The sequence below is a fragment of the Xylocopa sonorina genome, chromosome 4 (genome assembly GCF_050948175.1).
Source record: "Xylocopa sonorina isolate GNS202 chromosome 4, iyXylSono1_principal, whole genome shotgun sequence".
Taxonomy (NCBI): Eukaryota; Metazoa; Arthropoda; class Insecta; order Hymenoptera; family Apidae; genus Xylocopa; species Xylocopa sonorina.
In genome coordinates, this window is record NC_135196.1 from 7,523,038 (window position 1) to 7,545,659 (window position 22,622).

Below are 22,622 nucleotides of genomic sequence, written 5' to 3' on the forward strand. Positions count from 1 at the left end.
TTTTCAAACGTAGACGAAGCTCACATTCTTTTGCACACGTCTAGCATTTTTTCGTCAGCTGTGACAGCGAGAAACAGTTGTTACGATGTGTCCCTTACCTTCCTCAAGGACCGTTCCATGAGGGTCATCGTGGTCGCGAAGGACGCGTCGCTCGCAATGGGGTGGAACGCATCTGTACGCGCGCGCGCCTGTTCGAGTTCGACATGATTTAGCTGCGAAACAAAGTGACGATTTCGCAGGTGGTTTGAGTCGTTTGTAAGCGTCGCGCGTGTCTAATGGTTCCCGTACGTGTAATTACGTTGACAGCCGACGGGCACGGACGAATTGTACGGACGCGGAGCGGTGTCGGCGTTGGCCCATGGATGGGAACGTTCGCTCAGACCGATGCGATGCCTTGTTTGCTCGCTCGATGATACATTGCTGCACTGGATCCTCTGCCCTTTTCGATCCACACGCGCGTCCCGTTTAAGGACTTTCCGCGAGAAATTGCAATTCGGAATTGGACCTGTTCAACGTGCCTTCGAACATAACTTTGACCATTGTCCCCTTTAATTGGCTTTAATAGCGTTTCGATTGGCTGTTTTAAGTGTCAGATTTCGAATAGTTGACTTACTTGTCGCGCTCAAGTGAGGTTTTTAGTTGGAGTTATATTCTACGTTCATGTTGTCGTTAATTATTTAGAAATTATTGACGAAAATTCCCAGTTACAAATATCAAAATTATCCGTCCTCCATTTCACGTGGAAACGGTTTTCCGATGAATTAGAACGTTTCCAAAATATCTGTTACGTTTATTCGCGCGTAAATAGCGGCGGCAATTTTTGCCCGCCGCTTTTAGATTCAATGCTCGGGACGCGCGCGTTTGAAGTATTTACGAACGCGCCATTAATCAAGACGGTATCCCCCCGTTTCAGATGTTGCAGAAGCGGCGGCGAATTTAGTGTTATCGTCGCTTATAGCTCCATTTACGTACAAACACGCGTAAGTGCTTGTACGTGCGTATTCGCAGATGCGACCTCCGTCCCTGCGGAATTCCGTGGCTGGTCAGTGTGATCGTAATATACGTACGTACCCCGGGTCGCAACCTCGTGAACCAGCGTGTATTCGTGTAACTAGACACGAGCGTTTATCCCACGCGTGCGATCCTTACGCTGGGAACAATTTATAGGGAAAAAGTTTATTGCATCGAGATTACGGTACTCGCAACGCGTACAATTTCTGGACAAATTAGTATGTTCGTTTGTAGGAAGAAAATCTTTAATAACATTTGATTGTAGACACTTTGCAATTGTAGAATAACGCTTCTGAATAACGAACAATCCTCGAATTCATAGTCAAAGTGGCCCCTTCGCAAGGCGTTTCGATCGCTGCAGACAGGAAGGGTGCAATTTCGTTGACGTTCCACACGAAAGTATCGTATCACCCGTTCTCTCCCTTCCTCTCGACAGAGTTCCGAGTTGTTCGAGGCGCGCAGGTGAAATCAAGCCTCGCAGCGGTCCCTCGGCTGGATTTACGCTTGGCTCCGCGTCGTATCCGGCGCATACTTCTCGCTCGCGTTATGGCAAAATTGCCTGGCACGTGTGAACGTGCGCGCGGGGCACGTGCGAGCCGTGCTGAGATTCTGCGTGACTAAATGCGCCCGCGTACGGCCGTGCGCTCGCGGGGGTGGATGACGGTCCGTGCATGCTTCGCTGCGGGTAAAAAGTGTGGAACACGCCGCTGGGAAATAGCAATTTGCCGGGGTAAAAGGTGGAAGAAGGACCTGCTCGGCGATGGTAATGCGTTTTTTGATTGCCGCTTCGAGTGATCTGTGTTTTCGTAGATTCTTAGTCCCGCGCAGGGGATGAAAAAAGGAAGAAAATGTTTCATCGTGTAGTATCAAATTTGAGAAAATATTAAATTGCTATGAACGATCAGTGTTTTATTGATACACTTAAATTGATTACATTTTACTAGTTTACATATACGAATTAAATGATCGAAGCTTGATTTCTGAAATAAATCCTATTCAGTGCGATGTTCCAAATTTCTGCTTTGACTTTTCAAGTGTTTCTTCTAAATAATATCAGAATTGAATTTGAATGAATAGAATACTTATTCGAGATATTGCCCAGAGACCTTAGATCAGCGAGGTGGACGGACATTGGATAGAGAACAGCAGCTCGCGGGATTCGACTGTAGACCAGTCGGATGGTGGAAAATCGGAGTAGACGTTTTGCTACGTGAGCACGAAACTCGCATGCATGATCCCAGGGGCATGTCAGCCCGATCGGACAAGAATGTCAGGTGGTCACGTCACGGACCACCGGCTGTCCATCAATCCTATCCATGGGGTACATGGGGGTCCCCGTCTCATTTCGATTACGTCGGCATACCGGTTGGATTTCACGTGTAAACTACGACTTACTCCCTTCGGCATTATCCTCTCCCAACAACCCCTCTATTCCTCCCTCTCCCACTCTCTATCTCTCTCTCTCTCGCTGACTTCCCGTCTTATGACGCCACGTCACGGATGATAATGGAGTTTTGGATCGCTCAAGGCATTTCCAACCGCGTATTCGGTAATTGCTGGCTGTCCACTGCGCTCAGAAGAAGCACTGAGATATGTGGCTTGTTCCATTTCAAGACTTGTAGCTACGATATAGTTTATATTTCCATCCCTTTCAACTTTTTCTCTTCTTGGAGTTTCGCTACATATTGTTTTTCTTTTCCGAGTGATATCTTTTAATTTTAATTGAACAGTCACCGAAATTGAAATCAGCAAGAAAGTTGAAACGTTAAGTGGCGTTGATTGTAAAGTGACCATTCGCTCGATCCATCCGCTCTACGCCCTCGAATAATTATGCAAAAATTCTTGACCATTATCCCGTAAGAAATTACAGCTGAAATCCCATTAAGACACCAGCGGTCGCAAATTCCGCCTTGCTCTAATTATCACTTACCAAATCCCCAGTTCCATCACGGGCAATTAGCATTCCGGCCGCGCAGCCAGAAAAGCGCACCCGTGAAAGAGGACGCAAGGGTTAAATCAATTCGCGCGATTTCCCGTGGAACAATAAAATTCTCGGAGGTGTCGAATTTTAAAATTCAATTCCCCGGTGCCGTTTGCCGGGAGCGCCGCGCAAAAATCGTCGACAGTCGCGTGGGGTGGAGACGAAAAGAAGAGGAAGGAAGAAGGAAGGAAGGAAGGAAGAGGAATCCGAAAAAAAGAGGAAAGGAAGGCGGAAGGGAAACAGGATCAAGGGGACCAACAGGGGCGGTAAGCGGGTGAGAGCTCGGGGATTTCGCCGGAAATACAGGGTGTAACGAAAGTTCCTCTAGTCAAACTTTAATAATTTATTGTGGCGAAGTGGAGGACGCTAAAAAGGAAAGCATGCTGCCTTCTTAAAGCTGGTAAACCTGCTAAATGATGACGCAGCATCATCTGATTGTCTGAGTCCGGAAGTAGAACGTAAAGTAATGTTTACGACGAAATATTTAGAAAAAGAAATTGTGCAAGAGACGCTCGCAGCCACAGTTAGAGCTTTGGAAAGTAATAAGAACGAGATGAGCGTGGAAAATGGAATCGTAGATTCAGAGAGCTGTTTCTGAATAATATCGAAATTAATGCCTCCCACCCTGAACAGGTGGGGTAAACGATTTAAACTGAGAGTCCGATCGCATTCGTTACACCCTGTATCCCCGAGCATTGGCATGCCGCTCGCGATTATTCGTATATTTCGAGAGGTCTGTACAAATTGTCCCCGCTTCCGGCTCCAGTCGCGTATCCCTGTCTCCGTGGCCGTTTAAAATTCCGGCCGCGAGCCTGCCCGCCGCGATCCAGGATTTTGATTCTCGCCGTTCGACGCCGCTTAGCGGGAACCAATACGCTGTTGCGCGCGCGAACGGCCGCGCCCAACGATATCCTCCGAAGAGGGTGCCACCACGTCTCCTACGGACGTGCACGATTATCGTTTGCTTGCTTCTCTTTTCCCTCTCCCGTGTGTACGTACGTGATCGAATACGCAAGCAGCCGGCTTTCCCCGTTCTTTTACCAGCGAATTCCACGGCTCCGCGCGCGCCCACCTCGCGCCGCCATCGCGTGCAGTTCGATCCGCTCGATGGAAATCCAGGTAGAATTCGAGTTATTCGCGGGGATATTTTAGTTCCGTCGAGAGACGAGAGGGTGGGAGTTACGTCTCGATCCAGCCCGCCTCCTGCTACCGCCACTCGGCTTCCTCTTCACGCTGTCGTTTCCTTCTCGATTGGATTTCTGAGGAGCTTCTTCTCGGAGCACGCGTGACGCTAATAACGATGCATGCCGCTGATGGCGGATCGTGGAGGGTGATGCGTTAATAGGGGCGGTTTGTTTGGGAGGGACGGTGTTGCGTGATGGAACGCGGTTTGGTTGGGGGGCTATTACGAGGTGAGATAGTGGTTTCGAGTTCGACGGAATGATTTTAAATGTTCGTCAAAGAGGCTTACGTTTGTATTTTGCCTACGCGGATTAATAAAACTGGCAAATTTTCACGAATTATGAATGAGCGTCGAGAAATCGATCGTATTCCATTCGAGGGACGTCCATCACGAAGAGACGATGTCCGCGCACTTTCCACAGGCGCCGGTGGAAATTGTTGAAGTTAATTCATAAAATTGTCCCTCCTTTCAAAGGATAAATACACACGGTCCACGGCCACGGGGCAACTCGTCGAGTCGTTTAATTAAGTCTTCACGGCGGAACAAGCTTAACGAATGTAAAAGACAGAGTAAATTCGTTCTGCCATGAACCGCCACGCGGCGGTACGTCTTCCTCGCGAGATGTAATTTAATCGCGCGATTAAAGTCCCGCGAGAGCGAGCGAGCCCGACGAAAGGGTTGCGAGGGATGCTGGCAAGGATCGCGCGGGCAGGAAAATAAGAGGCGCATCGCGATGAGATAGAAACGAGACAGCATCGACGACTCTTTCCCGATACGTATCCAGAATGTTCAGCTATAAAATTGTGAAGAACGCGCAGTGCAATTCCTCTGGAAAAGTCGGACATTTGAAGAAGACTCCTTGAACAGTAGCTATTTTTCATTCAACGTAACGAGAAAAAAAAAAGAAACGCCAAACTACTCGAACTCGCAATGTTCAGTGCTCCGTTATTCTCCTCCCCTCTCACAAAACTAGCATTCAATCAGAATCGCGAGGAGGATTCACCCACGTTGCGAACACTTACGGCAATTCGACGGCAGTTAGGCGCATCCGAATCAATGGCACTCCGGCATTATCTTTCCTCTTCATCCATGCGAGGCGAGCCGCAGGGTACGCCCCGATAATTATAATCAGTCAGAAGGGGTCTGGTCAGGGGTTGGTGCGGATCGTCGGGGTCACTCGGGGGCTGATGTAACCAGGAGGAAGAGGAACGAGGAGGGAGAGCGAGAGCAAGCAGAACAGAGAGAGAAAGAGAGAGAGAGAGAGAGAGAGAGAGAGAGAGGGAGGAAGAGAACTCGGTGTGTCGTCTCTTCTCGCCCCGACAGAGGGTGGACAGAGCATTTACATCATTTAATTTATGACCCTCTCCGCTGCGCGGACAACGAGCGCGAGGAGGCCTCGTGCGTGTAGACGAGCGCGCGCGCGCGCGCGCGTACTCTTCGCCGTTGGCGAACAGTTCGCACACAGACGCGCGAGCAGAATAAATTTGCATATGCATGTTACGCCGCGTTGCTGCAGCCGGGCAAAGAGGGACAAAGGGAGGGTTCCTGCGGGGAAGAAGCAGACTGGAACACCGATGCTTTCCCTCGAAATCGAACTCACCGCTGTGACCAGCGTTCTCGAGCGTTTTGGGGGTGAGCACGATCGCGGTGTCGCGCGAATCCCACTGCCAGGATAATGCCGTGTCGTTCCGACCGGTTGTGGCCGATACAGAGGGCTGTCGAATGTGGAATGACCAGGTGATTCGGTGGACGCTAGACGGTGATCAAGCTTTGGGTGCTGCGGGTGCACGAAGTTAGCTGCACAGTGCCGGAGGAAGGGCAATTTTATGGTGGTATCCTCTGTGTGATATTTTTTCTTTCATTGCGTTTTATTGCGAGAAACATTATAGAGCAGCTTTGCTAAGGAAACTTAAACTTGGAATTTCAAATTTTTTGATGCAACGAGAGATAGGGATGGTGTAGAGGGTGTAGAAATTGCTGTATCTACACGGTGGATTTTGATACTTCGTTTCTATATTTTCTATGTAATCCTGTGTTTTAATCACTTTTTCAGTGAGCTATTATTTCATCTACATCAGTGATCCTACTGAACGCAGCCTTTTAATTTTGGAACTTCCACACGGGTGGAACCAAATTACAATGGCGGCCATAAAGGGATTACATTCACCGTCTGGCCCATAAAATTCTATTATTTTAGAGTCAGGCTTGGCAACTGTACTAAACACGTTGTAATTAATTCAAAATTAATCGAACATGTATGTTCCGTATGGTTTCCTAAATGCGATACAAAGCTCGTTTATTAATTTATTTGCGATTTCATTTTAACAGCCTCCTTTTTTTTAAATTATAACGCACACGCTGTAATAAATTTATATCTGCTTGCTGGATTCGATGTCAGCCGGAAAGTTGTCAGAGGCAATTAATTACTGTTTGGTCTAGTCACTGACAAGGGTAAATATCGACGCGCGTATTTGCCGAAAAGATGCGGCCTTAAATCCAATTTGTCTGTGACTTCCCGAAGTTGCGGCTTCCTGTGGATGTTCTCGTACAAGATGAAGTTCTGTCTGCCTCGTCAAAACTTGATACGCCGTTCACGGCCAATCAAACTTTGAGCTCTGGTAATCCTCGAGCTAAATAATCCGCTTGTATGTTATTGGCTGATGGCTGAAACGTTTTCTCGACCAGCTCGTACCAAGCGCGACGCGGCAAGAATTCTTTTGCTAAATAAAATTTCCAATAAAAGTATTACTTTCCTTTTACGAGAAATAAGGAAGACCTCTCTCTATTATTCAAATTTGAAATTCATTAATCACAATTTTTACGCGCGGATCACGAGACAATTAAAGCCAACAAAATAGGGGCTATAATTCGGTGGCGTCTCGTCTCGCTCGTTGTCGAGACGCGCCACTTTGTCACCTTGTTAAACGAAGACGTAATTCTTTTAATTACTAGCTACCTTAAAATACAGCCTCTTTTAAAGCGCGCGTGGAACGAAAAGGGAACTGGTTACGCTAGGATCGCGACGAGAGACGAAGAAAGGGGGATGAAGAAGGAGCACTTCCGTGAAGCTTCAAATTAAAACGTGTAGTTACCCTGGGCGAATTTAGTTCCAATTAGTTTACGATTACCTTTCAACTCGCCCCCGTTCTGTCCCGCTTTGCTCGCTAGCCAAATTTTCGAAATTGTTTTCCACCTCTGTTCGCGGGACGTGCGTACAACGCCATTAGGGGTGGTTTTTACTTTCTTTATTCTCGCTACTTTTTAGTTTCAGTTCTCTAAATCACTTTAAATCTTCGAATACTTTTTCTAAATTTTGAAATCATTTAGGGAATAACAAATTGCCTACAACTTGAGTACTATGTACGACTGTGTGGTTGCATTTGTAGATTGATGGCTACATTCTAGAGTCAGTAGTCAAGAATAGAAAAAGACTGCAAGTCGAAAAGTAACCCCTACGCACGAGTCTCCTTGTGGATGTGATATCGATCGCGATATTGAACGGAAGAGTCGTACAATCGTAGCAATTTCTGTTTCAGAATGTCAAGAGGCAGTACGGATTCCGGTTGGCAATGGCTCGCTTAGTGAGGCTTCTGATCCCACCGCCCCAACCGCCTCTCGTCTCTCCATGGCAGCCACGGTGAGTAAACCAACGCTAAAACATTGTCAGTTATGCCGGAGACGCGTTCGTTGCTCCTTATGCAACTCTATGCCAACGGCCTGTCCGTCGAGCACGGGTACCCCGTCTTAATCTTAATGAGTGGACGGCATTGAAATTAGTTTCGTTAGCGTGGAAATCTCACGTTTCCCTCGAATCTCTTCCGTTTTCGGGTAACAGCCGTTCCTTTATCCAACGCCTTTGTGCTACCCCCGCGTTAACCCTCGTCAACGCTTCTTCCGCTGTGGATTCGAATATCATAGTTATCGCGTCGTCGATGAAAATCCTGCGTCGTCTTTCAATTTGGTAACTAACAATTTACAATAATAACGTACAGTTCTTCTGGGTGGGTTTCTAATGTTGCGAATCGACGCTACGACACTCTTGATTTATCGCACATTTGGATATGTTTGAAAAAATTAGTATAGTTTGGCTGAAACGTACTTTCGTGTATCTGCGGTTTGCAGGTAACTTTCTCTGGACCGTGCCATAAATTCTAACTCTGGAAATCCTAGAAATGTTCACGAATATAACGGGAAATACGCTTTTATCGATCTTCGCTATAAAACGTTACGATTTAGGCCATTGTCACTTATCCCTCTGGAGAGTAGTCCTTCCTCGATCTCGTAGTTTATACCTCGAGCCCCATCGGTCAGTAGGCCCTAGAGGAAGGCCTGTTTGTCAGCGTGCATGTGCAGGCGCGCGTTACAAAGGGGGGAAGAGAGGGAGAGAACGGTGTCGTTCTCCCTTCTGGACGGACAGAGTCCAGAGTTCCAGACCGCCCCTTCCGGATATTCGTTCCTCGTATATCTCCAGCCCGACCAGCCACGAACGTGGCTCGCTGGATCAAAAAGGAGAAACTACCGTGGAGCTACGTGCGCAGAGAAATGCAAGCACGTTATCCTTGAGTGTCTGCCAAACGTTGGAGTCCGTTTCTTTCAGCCCCTCGCAACTTTAGTGGCCGTGGACGTAGTGGCCGGGTTCTGATTACTCGTGCGCGAAATTCTTAACTTTAACCCAGTGAGCATTGCGTACGCTCCTGATATATAAAACCTGACACAGAAAAATTTTCCAACAAAAACAGCAACGAGATAAAATCCCGTAGAAACGCAGCTTCAAACGAAAAGTCCATCTTGTCCACGTCCAAAGTATTGCTACTCCCGGTCGAACTATTTATGAACCGTTCGAAACAATCCGGTCACATGCGAACCCTCTCGCAATGCACTTGATCCCATTGGTAGCTGTGGCAAGGGGATGGATGCTGGCCGGCGAGGTAGCTAATTGGCCGGCTAGAGCGCGGAGGGTTGCGCTATCGACGCGAACATACATTTCGATCGTTGACGGCCGCAGCCGCGCCACCACCGACTTACCCCTTATGCTGGCTAGAGCGCACGTCCCATCGATGTATTGGCCGACCGTTTATCGCTGGTCGATAACACGCGACACGCACCTGCGCCAGGATCCTACGTGGGGTTGCGTTGTCGAGGTCGCTGCCGGTTCACGTTTCGTTCTCTGGATGTCGAGGACTCGTGAGGGCTGGCTGTGTGACGACTGCTAGTCGCTCGAGTATTGGATGTGACGCTTCGGATGTAAGAACTGCGGAAGAAGAGATTACGAGGGTGGTTAGGCTGGTTTGTTAGGTATTTGGGGTGGATTAGCCGAAGGATATGAGTGGTCGTCCCCTTTCGAGCAAGATATTTGAGTTTTTCGAACTGTCTTATTTTTCTGGATTAGGAGAGGGTTCTTTTTCTGTAGATAGTAGAGTATTTTAGACAACGAGAACAGAACGAGAATTGTATCGTTGTAATTAGTGTGTAGTAAGTCGATGTACACTTTACTTCGATTGAGAATCTCTTTAGGACATTTGTTTCGTGTTGGCCGTGAGTTAAATCTAAAAGGGGTAGCTTTGCGAGGAGGTATCAAAGTCTGCTCCAAATCGACTTAGGTTCAAATCTGAAGTCCAGATTTGGCCGGGATTTAGGGGAAATCTCTTCCGCCGTACACATATCTGATCGATTTAACCTATTTTCGAAGTTCGAGTGCTTCTTCCATTTGAGAAAATGTTTAAAGCTGATTGAGGAACACGTTCCAATGGCGTTCGATAAGTGCGAGAAAGCAGCTATTTTATTATTGTACTTCGTCTGAACATATAGTACGATGTAGCTTATTTGTAATAGCAATGCAAATCAGTGTACGATGTTAGACGTTGCGCGCAGTAGTATATGCCAATATAAATCAGACATTCCTGTCTTAACATATGACATGTTTATTATCACAAAAATATGACGTTTACAGTGTTTTTTATTTAAATCTTTCCGTTATATAAAAAAACAATGAGCTATTAATAATTCCACGATACCAATCGAAAGTTAGTCTCAAAATTTCTACGACATCTGTTACTTCCGTCGATTTATCGTTGCTATACACGCGTCTAGGAATCAATCAATGGCTTTTTTGGAACGATCTTCTATTTGTTAAACAACTTTCGAGGCTAAGAGCGACGTACGGAAGGCTAGGTCGCGTTAAGCGGTGGGTTAAAGTGGCGGAAATTAGGGAAGCCGAATCCATATCTTTCATCGTCGTTCCTCTTCGCGGCGGTAACGGCTGTCTTGCCGGAGACGTGCCTCCAATTTCAAGGTAAACCAAACCTGACGTTTCCATGCCGCTGGTTTTCATTTAGAAACCAAACTGCAACCACACGTAACTGACTAGCCGTGTTTAGCATTCACCTCCGCCGCTGTTCGCCGGCTACCCCTCTAAGCGCCCAGCTTTTCATACTTCCATCGACCTTCTGCCAACGCCCGCCCCATCCATAATAAAATATCACGCGCGTCGGTTAGAACGCGTAATTGCCGCGCGGCTACGTGGAACGGTGATTTGTCGGTTTCGCGATCGATTATGTCGCATCGAAAATATCTCTTCAAATTCCAATTGAGAACCAAAAGCTGTTGTGCGAACCCTTTTTTTTATACTTCATACCATTTCATTCGGTTACATTTCATTCTGTCCCATTAAGCTGCCATAATATTTCTCCAGTCTCATTGTTCCACTTTTCATTGAAACATTTCCCTTTCCTTTACCCTCACGAATTACGTATCGCGCACGTATACCAGCTAAGCGATGCCAACGTCAAACACATATTTGCGCTTTAAACCGAGTCATTAATTTCACTTCTTTTTTCTCCCATCTACCTAACACGGGGTACGAAGTAATTTTTTTTCTCCCGCTACCGAGATCGACCAAAGAAGTTGACCCTTTTTCCCTGCTTAACTTCACTTCCGCGTCTGAACGCTGCGCGCGTCCCTTCAAACTGCATCGATTAATTAAGCACCGACGTGTACGTTTCTTTCGCCAGCGGCTCCTAATGATTTCCATCTCGAAAATTCAGTCATTCCCAAAGTAAAATGTTTGGAATAAAAATCTCACAAATTTCCATCCCTCTCCCTTTCTCGAATTCTGATCAATGAAAAATTTATTAAATCTCTCTTGTCCTCTTCTTGCCCTCGTCTTGGTAGCTCGGTTATTTCTTCGTTTTCGATCGCGAGCCGCTTTTTTCCTCGCGTAAAAACGATTCATCCCCATCGCGGAAGGTCTGACAACAGGGTGGACAAGAACGAAAGGGAAATATAGGGGCAGCAAGAAAGATGGAAGGGGAACAGTGTTGTGTTCGAGCCCACAACAATGCCAACGATGTAGGGGCTGTTGCTCTCTTGGACGGTAGTCAAGCTGCTCTGACAATGGGTCGCTGTTGATCGGTTTTTTACAATTTCACTTTCGAGGCAACAGCACTTAAATGACACATCATCGATGACGATGCAAACACTTGATTTTTGATTGTTATAAAGTTTCAATTAGAAGTGCACCATCTAATGGTACCTTGAATCCATTTTTATGGACGTTACGACACGAAACTTTTAACAGCGTTCTATATTCTCGAGTCCCGTTTTATTTTGAGCCATAGAATTTATCTGACGCCATTTGCACCATAACTTACGAACCACCCTGCATAACGGAACAGTCCAATATTAGAAGATATTCAGATAATGGATGTGCGGATACGACAGGCTCCGCTGTAATTTATAACGCACGATGTACGATGTCGTTTCCAACCCTTAATCTTATATTAGCAGACGATTTAAAGAATACACGATCGTTTCTCTTGCTCCAAAAACCGTTTGCAAAACGAAGACACAGAGCACTTCGCGTAATTAGAATTAACTCGATCGTGTCAGCAGCATGACTCTATTTTTTTTCTCCCTCCGCTTTCGTTCCGTTTCCCGCACCCTCCACCCCGGGCGAGCATGCACTCGGTCTCAAGTTCGTACTTTCGAGCCAATCCAAGAGCGGTCTAGAGTTCTCAGACCCGTAAATCCTTTAAGTGTCTCCCCTCCAACCCCTCCGCTTTTACCACTTAACCCTTGGAGTGTAGATAACAGAGTGAGGAGGAGTAAAGCGGAGTACTTGCTGCGGTTGTGCCATTTTTCTTTGCGCGCGTCTGCACGCCGTTGCGCGCCACTTTTCTTTTTTTCTCTCTCCCCCTCCCTCTCTCTCTCTCTCTCTCTTTTTTATGCGCACCTCTCGGAAGTAATTTCGCAGGCAACGTTGAAATGAATATTCTTTGACACGTGACACGAGCACCAACCAACCAACCACCGTGGTCGCCGACATGTACCCTCTATTTACAACGCGTGAAATGAAATTTTTCTCGTTTTGTGGCCGCGTTGTTCGCGGTGCACGCGCCACGTCCGCGTTATCGCGTTCCACGGCGAAACCACTGTTTCCTTCGCTCGTAATTGCGCGTCGGACACAAAGAACACGCGGCAATTTGGAGCAGGAAGCCCGCGCGATGCTGCCCGATTCGCGTTCTTCCCGGTTTCCCGTTACACCCTGTTAGGAATGCTCGATAGTTGTTCCCGTGCACTTTTGGTCTTACCGTTTTATTTGGTAACAACGAAAATGAGGCGAGTATGCGTGCGCCGTGCGGTTCCAAGTGTGAGAGAAGGGGGAGGAAGAAAAGGAAGGAGGAACGTTTTGCACCCGAGCTTGTTAGCGGATTCGCTGTAAGGCTACCAAAATGGCGGAGTCGTAACCCTTTCAGACTTGAGCCACGTTACGATCTATACTAAGTTTAATATCTGATTTAAAACAGATTTAAAACAGCAACCATATGTACATTACATGATATTTATAACTATGACAGTATTAATTTTAAATAGTTATGTCTAAATCCGCCCAACAGTATCGAAAAAGCTTCCAACATTTGGAAAAACATGATCAGACACTAATATAAATACAATTACACGTACTACCTTTTTGTAATACACGTGCGTTTTAATCGAGTAAACTGATTGACCATTGAAATTTCGGAATTGCAACCCACCAAACCGTTCCTAGAAATCCTGCCTCCCGCGAGTGAAAAACTAACGAATCCTAACCCAGAATATTCCTGGCGGTCCAAAAAGCAAACAAGTAAAAAATGAAAAACTAATCCAAACACCAATTCAGTTCACCGGCCACCACCGAAAAAGCGTGGAAACAAAGTCACCGCTCGCGACACGCAACCAGGACAGCGACCTCGGTCACGCGAACCTAAAAATCCGTAGCGACAGGAGAGAACCCTCGAAAACTAGCGAACCGTTTCGACCGGGTTCCCTGGATTCTCCTTTCAAGGAGTCCAAATGTAGAAAAAGAGAGTAAAAATAGCAAAAAAGAAAAAAAGCAAGGAGAACCTCCCGTTTAAAGCGTCAACCCTCACGTTCATCGATTCCTCAGCGAAACACACGAGACCGGCTGAGCGTGACGAGGTTTCCGGGCGAACACTAATTAAGCGAATTCCACGCGGAAGGGTGGTTGCGTCGACGGTCGTCGTTTCGCGAGATGATCAACGAGGCGAGGAGAGGAAGAGGCAGAGAGGGTGGTTGGGAGTAGAAATTTTGGGGCAAGATACATTGGGTTGAATGGCAAAGGTCGAGGCTGGGGTGGGGTGGTTTCCGGTGGGCGTTCGAGTGAACGACACGCACACCACACGACATGCCAGCCACGTGCGCCAGGCAGCCCCGTAGTTACTTTGTAGCGGCTTCGAGGAGAGGCCGATGGCGTCGTGGAGGCACTCGAGCTGGCGTGATTGTAATATAGGTCAACGTTTACACAGCTGCTTTAAGCTGGATTTACTGAAGAGCTTTCGCCCTGCCATGCCAACCAGGCCAAACTGGGACGGCAAATACATTTTTTCCTACCCTCCTCTCCTTCTTCTTCTAATGTGTACACGCGCGCGAGTGTAGGTGGATGGTATGCTGCGCGACGAGCTTCTTGAGTACGTACACGGCGTATAGGGAATCGCGACGGCTGTTAGGCATGCAGAGATTCTTCGACGGCTTTTGCTCGGATAAAAAATGGGAGGTTCGCAGCAACGGTGAACGCGCTTTAGTCTTGAAAATTTGATCGCGCGCGCACGTGAACTTGTTGAGCTTTCGCGAGAGGCTTTATTCGATGACTTTGGAATAAAGTACTAATGATAAGAGAAAGAATGATCGCAATAGCGGAGAGAGATGGTGATCTAGCACCAAAAGAGGAATCTAATAACAGGGGATATATGAAATAGAATATTTAGAATACGAATATACTCAAATTTATGCAAGATAGATGCATTACTCAAAATAAAGAGAGGAATTCCAGCAATGGAAAATGTACGTAACGGTGTCAAAAATGCATTCCGGCAATAAGGGAAATACGGAATGAATGTTAAAAATATGCATATGTATTCAAGTTTATGCAAGATATGTATATTACAAAAAGTATATACGGTTGCTCTGAAAGATATTTATGCACACCTACATTTCCCAATAAAGCGGATTGTTTTTGTTCAGATTTTATGTATCATTTGTAAGTATCATATTTCTAATCTAAATAATAGCAGGTTTGATATACATACTTGAATTGAATTAATTACGTATTATCTTTCGTAATGAACAAATAATAATTTCTCCTTCTTTTATTCGTCTCGCTGTTTTCACTTCTTTTTATTGAATCTACAAATTCGAGAGACGCTTTCGCACCAGAATCTCCTATTTTTATACATTTTTACACCCCCGGTATTATGGAGTTTTCATTGAAATAACAGTAATAAATTACACGGTAAAAACGTTTGTCACGTTTGGAGATCCATTACTCAGCGGTGGATAGATAACAGAAAAGTTAGCAGCTACTGTTAATCAAATGAATTATGTACAATTTTCTGCGCGTACACACTGTCGCATTAGTCACAGCGCATTGTCCCGCGTAATTAATTCACGAAATAATTACAACCAGGCTAAATTATTGCGTTTACAAACATTATCGCCAGTATCGGCCGAAATCATGTTATCGCCAGTATTTTCCATTCTAATACTTTTGGAAATTTCTCTACCAGTTTAGATTTTTCTAACGCGTGCAGCAATTATTCAAGAAAATTAAAAAGGGTAACGTGTACGATTTTATAAATGAAATATTTATTATTCTTCGCTAGTAGCTAATTGAAACGTTAATCCGATTACGAAGAATTTTTCACCATCCAAATGTTCCTAGAACCCATCCCCCGCTATTTTCTCACGCCACCAAAATCTCGCCACGATTCTTCCAAACTAATGCCAGCTTTTAAAATCTAAAGTTGCCTTCGAAAAGCAAAGTCGTTAATCTACCGCGAACTTCAACAGAAAATTATGACTCCGTCATCAATCACCGGCTAATAAACCGACTACCGCCACCCCCCGCATCCTTTCCCCGCGCACGTTCCCCATCCACCGTCTAATCTGGTTTTTTCAAAAATTTCTTAGCTCGCGGGAACTTGGACGAACTGCTCGAAACTCGATTCGAGGTTACGCGCGAGATTACGCGATTTAAGCGAACTTAAAGCGTCACATATCGATCGAGCGTCGAAGGGTGGAGAACGGAAAGGGTGGCGGACGAAGGAGGTGACGGGCTCGCGTGACGTCTTTGACGCTGCCGCGTCCTTTTCGTCGACGACGACGACGACGACGACGACCGTCGGAAGCTGCACGTCTCGAGTAGGACGGCACCGAGCGACACGCGTCTTCAAAGAGTCTTCCAAGTCCTTTGCAATTCTAGTTCGCGTCACGTGAAATGCAGTCATATTCTATTTCGAACGGCCGCGACCCGTCGACGCGGATTCCAGCGTCCCGTTCGCCGAACGCTCTGTCTTCCGCTTAATTGACACATTGTTTCTGGCTCGCGCGATTACGAACACCTCGATGATCCATTGTTCGAACTTTCAGGCTGATAATTAGCGAATGAAAGTTACGGGACGGTTGGAATTGGGTTACGACGGTGGCTAAGGAAATATAGGGGTTTTGTTTCCGTAACCTTGTTGTAGGATATAAAGGATTGAGGTTTTCTTTTTATTAACAGTGGATGAGGAAGCTTATTTTTTTTTATTCGTTTTAAGGACTGTTAGGACTTTATTTAAATTGCTAATTCTCGTTTGGAGAAGGATATTCTGTTTTAAAATAGGAAATTTAATGGTGCAGCAAGATCGCGGTTTTCTTAACCAGTGAAACATCATTAATAGTCCTTTATCTGTGAAAACTTGAATATATACGTACGTCTTGATGGAATAACGAGTTATTAATGAGCACGAGACATTCTCCGTTACATAAATCAAACGATGTATACTTGTAACAATATATCAGCAAAGTCCAGTCGACTCGAGCTGCAAATCATACGACACGAAACACTATTTAACGCAATAACGGAGTTACAATCTTTAGAAATGAGGTATACACTCGCCACCCCGACGCGCACCCTCGTGTGGCTCCAATTTTCCAAAATACCTTTAATTTCAGAGGAACCCCGTTTCCCCTCGTCGACGCGAGAGTTCGCAAGCGAAAAAGAGGCAAAGTTCCACGTGGCGAACAGCTTTGTTACTTGATAAACCGTGTACCCTAGCCGGGCTTTTCTTTGCCTCGCCAGCGACAGAGGGTTGATTTCCTTTCGGAACGTACCGCGCGAAATTCTAACTAGCAAAGTTTCCCGGCGGCTGCGACGAGGACGCGATAGCAAGGGGAAAATGAGGCAGTCGGGCGGGTGGCAGAGGGTTGCGAAAGGAGGCGGCGAGGTGGGAGACGTAGCAGTTGACAACTTTTTAATCTTCCCGGGATTTCATTGGATCCATCCGCTAGAACAACGAGACGAAATTCCAGCTACTGGCAAACAAATTTCGTTTGCCCACGGCCGTGCTAATACAAGCTCTTCCCGATTCCACGGCTTTTCGTTATACTACGAATAACAAGTGGCACGTTTGCTCCCTTTTTCGCTGGTTTGATCCTCGGATTTTGCTGATTGCGTCGTTAGCGGGTCTTCCAAACTTCGTGGTTATGCCACGACGGCGTGGTAGACGGGTGATGTAAGTAAAATATATTTTAATTTTCATTGGGGTTCCTGCTATTCGAGTGTCTACGCGTGCAGTTGAATCACTCGTTGCAAGCTGAAATCCTAGACATTAGGAATTGGATCAGAATATTCGAGTATTCGTTTTAGATTTTTCTTGAGTATTTTGCAAGACTGCAGTTTATTAAGTTACTCTGTTTAATTTGTGCAATGATCATTTTCTTTCTTTAAATATTTCTTGATATCTGAGATTTCCGAGAATGTTCCTATTAACGTGTATAATTTTTTGTTCTAACTTTATGTTGGAGAAATGAGAGTATAATTGGGTCGAAAAGATTTCAAAGGCGTAGAGGAGTTAATTAAAAAGCTATGGAACCCCGGTGTCATTGAAAGCGAATTTTTTGTCCGGAGTTAATTAGCAGATGCATTACTTATTTATAACATCTCCCCTTTCCGACTGTTTTATAATCATTGTATTATAACATTTATTTCTGTCAATTATGCAATTGTCTCATTTCAGGATCGTTGTGCAAAAATTCAATTCCCTAAAAAAATCGCCAGAAATGCGACTCGCACACTATCATCCCTCATCACCCCAGTCTTTCTGTAATTACCAGCTTTATTTACTTCTACCGTACGCGTTACACGAATACGAATCGTGCAACCGCTCGTCCCACGAATATTTTTCCGAATGCATTCCGTCTGTCTCGGAATTGAAAGACGTTTTCGCGAGTGATCGAGGAGCACGGAAGGGGTTGTTTGCGCTCGCCCTCGCCGCTACGTTCAAGCCGCGACCCAAGGACCGCGCCGTGACACGGGATCCAGTGTGTAGCCATGGCAACTTTTGATTATGTCTCGCGTCGCTTCCTTGGAACGCAGACTCCTGGCGAGCCTGTTCGCTCCTGCCCCTTTTCGGCGTTCGCGCGGCTGTCACGCGGAAATGTGCGGAGAGGTGTCTCTCTCACCTTCGTCGCAGTTGACGACGTCGAACCAGCCGCGGAGAACGGGGCGCGCTCCTCGCGAGCGAGTGAACTTCGCGCGACAATTGACAGTGAAATTGCCCGCGTATGTACCGCCGTCTGTCTCCTCGGCTTCGGTCGATCCCGCGTTCTTGCAGCGAGCCTTTTCTTTGGAGAAATTAAGCGAATTTCTACGGGAAGGAATTTCATAAGAGGGAGGGAAACGCAACCCCCGCGGTGTTGTAATTTAGCTGTCTCGTGTCTTTGAGCTGTTCGCTGGTATTAAACGGATGTCAGTCGTGTCTGTCGTATTAGATAAATGTCAGTTGGACGTTTTTCTTTTAGCGTTCGATATCTTGTAGAATGATAGAAGGGCTGGAAAAAGTAGCTCCTTAATTTGGTTTCAAAATCTGATGGTCTAATCGACGGTAGTAATTTTCAACCCTCGCGTCTCTCGTTCGAACAACGGACTACTTTCGAACCGGCCGCTTTTCTCTCATAACCGAATAAAAATCCTGTCACACAGTTCCGAACGAACCGAAAACAAAAGCTGCGCGTGCTCGCGTGTTCCCAGCTGAAACACAGCGCAACCCAGCGAACGAACAATTTCCCCGATAAAGTCACCCCCGTGGAAGAGTCGTAAAAAATTATGTATACACGCGACGGTGTTTGATCGCAACGGTGATCGAGACGAAAACGAGCACGAGTCAAAGGGGATGCGCGCGGTGTATCGATCGAAACTGGTTAAAATCACTTTCGATGGCCGCGTCTACGTGGGCGCATTCGCGTTGCGCTCTCGGTTCGAAAATCGATAACGCGAAAGCCGTTTGATTTAGGCCGATATCAGCGAGGGGATAATGTATGGTAAAGCCAACGAGTACGAGCACGCATAAACGATAAGCGGCCTGCTCGTCTCTCGTATGCGTGCTCTCGTGTACGAGCCGCGAACGCGAGGGAGACGCGATTTACATACCAATTAAAGTCCGTCCCCCGGCATCCGCGCCCCGACCACCCTCGCCGCCTCGCCGTCTCATCCCTTCGTCCACTTTTCTCGACCGTCGCTCTAGCCGTAATAAAATCTCCACGATACACGCCGCGGTCGTATAATAAGCGATTTGCATAAACTCTTTCGATTACGCCGCGACAATCGGCTCAGCACGTGGAGTTGACTCGATCTTTTTTAAATGGCCCATCTCGATCGGCCATTAATCGAATCTCTTTGAGTTTAGTCTGTCTCTCGTCGCGTAATGTCTTTATTTCGCGCGATGGTAAGCCTTTAATTGGCAAATTCACACATTTTTTTCATTTTTCTAATTGTTTCTCTTTGGTCGTACAAGTGTGATTTGTTAAGAATTTCGCGGGACCATTCGATGCAGTTCCTAAATACACCTTTATTTAAAGGCGGAAGTAATGCCTCTTTGCTGGTCAATAGACTGTTTAAGAATTATCGACGAATTTACGCAAAAGATTTATATCGTCTATCGGATGGTGAATTGTTGTTGGCCGGGCATACTTATCGTAGGCCCTTTGTTACCATGAAACGCACCGTTTGCAAGCTTTCCACTATTCGTGGAGTCATGCCGCCGCTGGAACGAGTGAATTCAATGGAACCGATTACGAGGGCCATTATTCTTCATTATTTGTTGCCGTTACACGTAACTGTTGCGTTCGAAGGATAACTATATAATGATTAATTTCAATAATTTGTACATTCCCGTTCGCCAATTGTGCTTGCCGTTCGTTCGTTCGAAGAAAACAAATTCCCTTTTCGATTAATTAATCTGAACGAGTAATTGCTGGCTTTTTTCCGCGTACTACCCAACATGTTGGTAATTGATAATTTGCTTAAGATCAAAACACACCTATTAATGGAGTTTGGAAATTTAGATATGTAGGATGTTAATTGATATGAAACTTGTTTGTGACCAGGATGTTCGTTGAAAGAGGTCTGACGAACAACTGGTTCGATGTTTAATGGAACTCACTGGTAAAATACATTTATTCGGCTGTTCGATGTTCGATCATGATTTCAACAACGGACGTTGGATCTCGTGGAGCGTCGCGAAATCTTTCCCCAGCGTTTTTCGACCGCGCTCTTGGGCGAGCGTTATGCAAACTCGGGCCGGGCGCACTCCTGTTCGAAGGTTTTCCGAGGGACGATTTACTGGCGGTAATGGGACGCGAGAGGATCCGGAGACTCGTTCATGTATCATTCATACGTCGTCGCCGGTTACTCGCCTCGGGTACGCGCGAAGTCGCGCGTTCACGCACCTGACGTTGCACTTTTAGTTACCCCGTCGAATGAACCGACCCTCCTCGAAACCTAACAGTTCGAACGCCTATTTTTCCTGTACCGTGCAATTTTCTCGCGAGTGGAAAATAATATTTATGAACCGAATTGTTGGCTCAAATGCTTCCGATTTTTAAAAACGGGATTTATTATCGTACGCTATTGCATAGGATGTTTCACCTTGATATGGAATACCTTTTTTACTCGTCAATACTTATTAGAAGCTCTTAATAATCGATGCAAAAAAGAATCGCTTCGAAACGCAAGTGAACCATCCCCAAAAACGCTCAGCGACACCATTAAGAGCGAGCCACCGTTCACCCCTGCGCGTGCATCGCGTACAGGATCGACGGAGGCGGTTTTCATTACCGCGCAACCCTTAATCGTCACGGCTGATGATCAACGACCGATCGGGGCTCGTTTAGTCGTCGCAACGAACGCTTTCGTCCCTCCGCGTCGAAGTTTAGCAGCGCGTGCTGCCTCAACCCTTGTAATTTTAGGCCACCCTCGGCGGGTATTTAAATATGTCCGTGGAACCGAGATCCTTTTTCACGCGCGCGCGCGGCGTCCTCCCCGATAACCCGATAGCCGCTTCAACTTTTCTTTAACCGGAAGATTGAATTTCGCTCTGCTGCGTCCCTTCCGTTCATCGTGTTTGCCGTCTTCCTCTATCGAGAACCGATGGTCGTTGAAGTTTTTCACAAATTTCAGTTACTGGTTGAAAGAACGTGAATTACTAATTCTCAGAGTAGCACCCTTAATCATGCGATGCCAATGTGAATCGAAAAGTGTGATTTCATAATTCTGTAGCGAATAATGCCTGCAAATAATTAGAGACGTTATTAGCCACATAATCTGACCTACCTCACATTACTATACGTAGTTAACAACCACATAAACTATAAAAACTAGACACCATCCGCTCCCCTTATTTCTTTTCCTTTTCTTATACCATTCCACATTTGGGGTTCGAGAAAGGGGAACAAGCCATTCCTCCTCGAACCGTCGTCTCATTCACATTAATTGATCCTCTAGAATCCCAATTGCCATTACAATCGCGGAGCATCTTGAAAACTTCTAAAGCAACCCCCCAGGTTTACGTCACGGCACGAACGGACGAGAAAAAGGGACGACGGAGGAGAACCGGAATGCCTGTAACCGGAATGCTCGTACATCCGTGGATATAGATATAATTGCCATAAAAGCAAACGGCTGGACGGTGGGGGGAGAACGGTGGAACTCGTATTGGCCGCGGCGTTTTCTTCCGGATTTTTCCGAATTTCATTGTCCAACCGTTCAACCCAGTAACAATGCCGCTCGGGAGCACAATTCGAACAGAATTCTCTGCCTTATGTACCCGTGTCCGCTCTGGGATCGCTGTCCGCCTGTACACGCGTGCACCGCCTAGTTTTTCAATAAATTTATTTCGCGTCCCGCGGCTGCCTAAATTTGGAAAAACGGCCTGTTTCGATCGTCGGACAACGCTGGAACCGCGGATGTCCGCGGTTTTGTTGTTTCGTCGCTCCGGTTTGAATACATTTCCACCAGGTTTAGAATGGTAAATTTCGGTGTTAGCCTCTGAATATTTTTGTTTCGTCGGTTGGATTTAATGGATTTGTAGTATTTTATATCTGATCGTAGAAGTGGTAAATGAAATTTGGATTATTGATGGAATTTTTAGTTTCTGGTATTTTTAGTTAAACAGATCGTGCGGTATAAAATATTTTTATTGCTTCTCTGTAAATTCTATCTGTACAATTGTCTTTGCAAACGTACATATCGAGAAAAAATTCAGCCAGATTCGGTTGACAATTCCATTCAGCCAGACTACCCGTGTTGTTCACACAATAAAGAGAAAGTAGGGTGGTAGCAAAAAGCAAAAAGTAAATTTCCTAGCGATTAATCTTTTCTTCCCCGTCATTGTTTCTTCTTTACATCCCCATTGTCTTCCGTTGGCAACAATGAATCTCCGCGGAACAGTAATCAAATAAATAATCTATCTCGTCCTTTTCCTGTCAGCCGGTTTCCCTATTCGCCCAGACCACCCCGGTGACAAACTAGTTGGCTGCCCGCCACCAAACGCCACCGAGTCCAAACATTTAATTCGACCACGAGCACGAAAAGAGGTCAGTCTTTCCGGATTCTTCTCGCCATTTCTCCGA

At 46.0% G+C, this 22,622-nt stretch overlaps 1 protein-coding gene across 3 annotated transcripts in view; it reads left to right on the forward strand.

Annotated features, from left to right (window-relative positions):
- Window positions 1–22,622, forward strand: part of LOC143422621 (uncharacterized) — a 458,375-nt gene that overhangs the window by 79,833 nt on the left and 355,920 nt on the right. For all 3 annotated transcript variants that reach the window (XM_076893399.1, XM_076893398.1, XM_076893405.1), the window contains exon 2: window positions 7,712–7,812. In XM_076893399.1, the coding sequence (XP_076749514.1) occupies window positions 7,801–7,812 (12 nt within the window). In that variant the 5' untranslated portion in view covers window positions 7,712–7,800. The remainder of the gene's footprint in view (window positions 1–7,711; window positions 7,813–22,622) is intronic.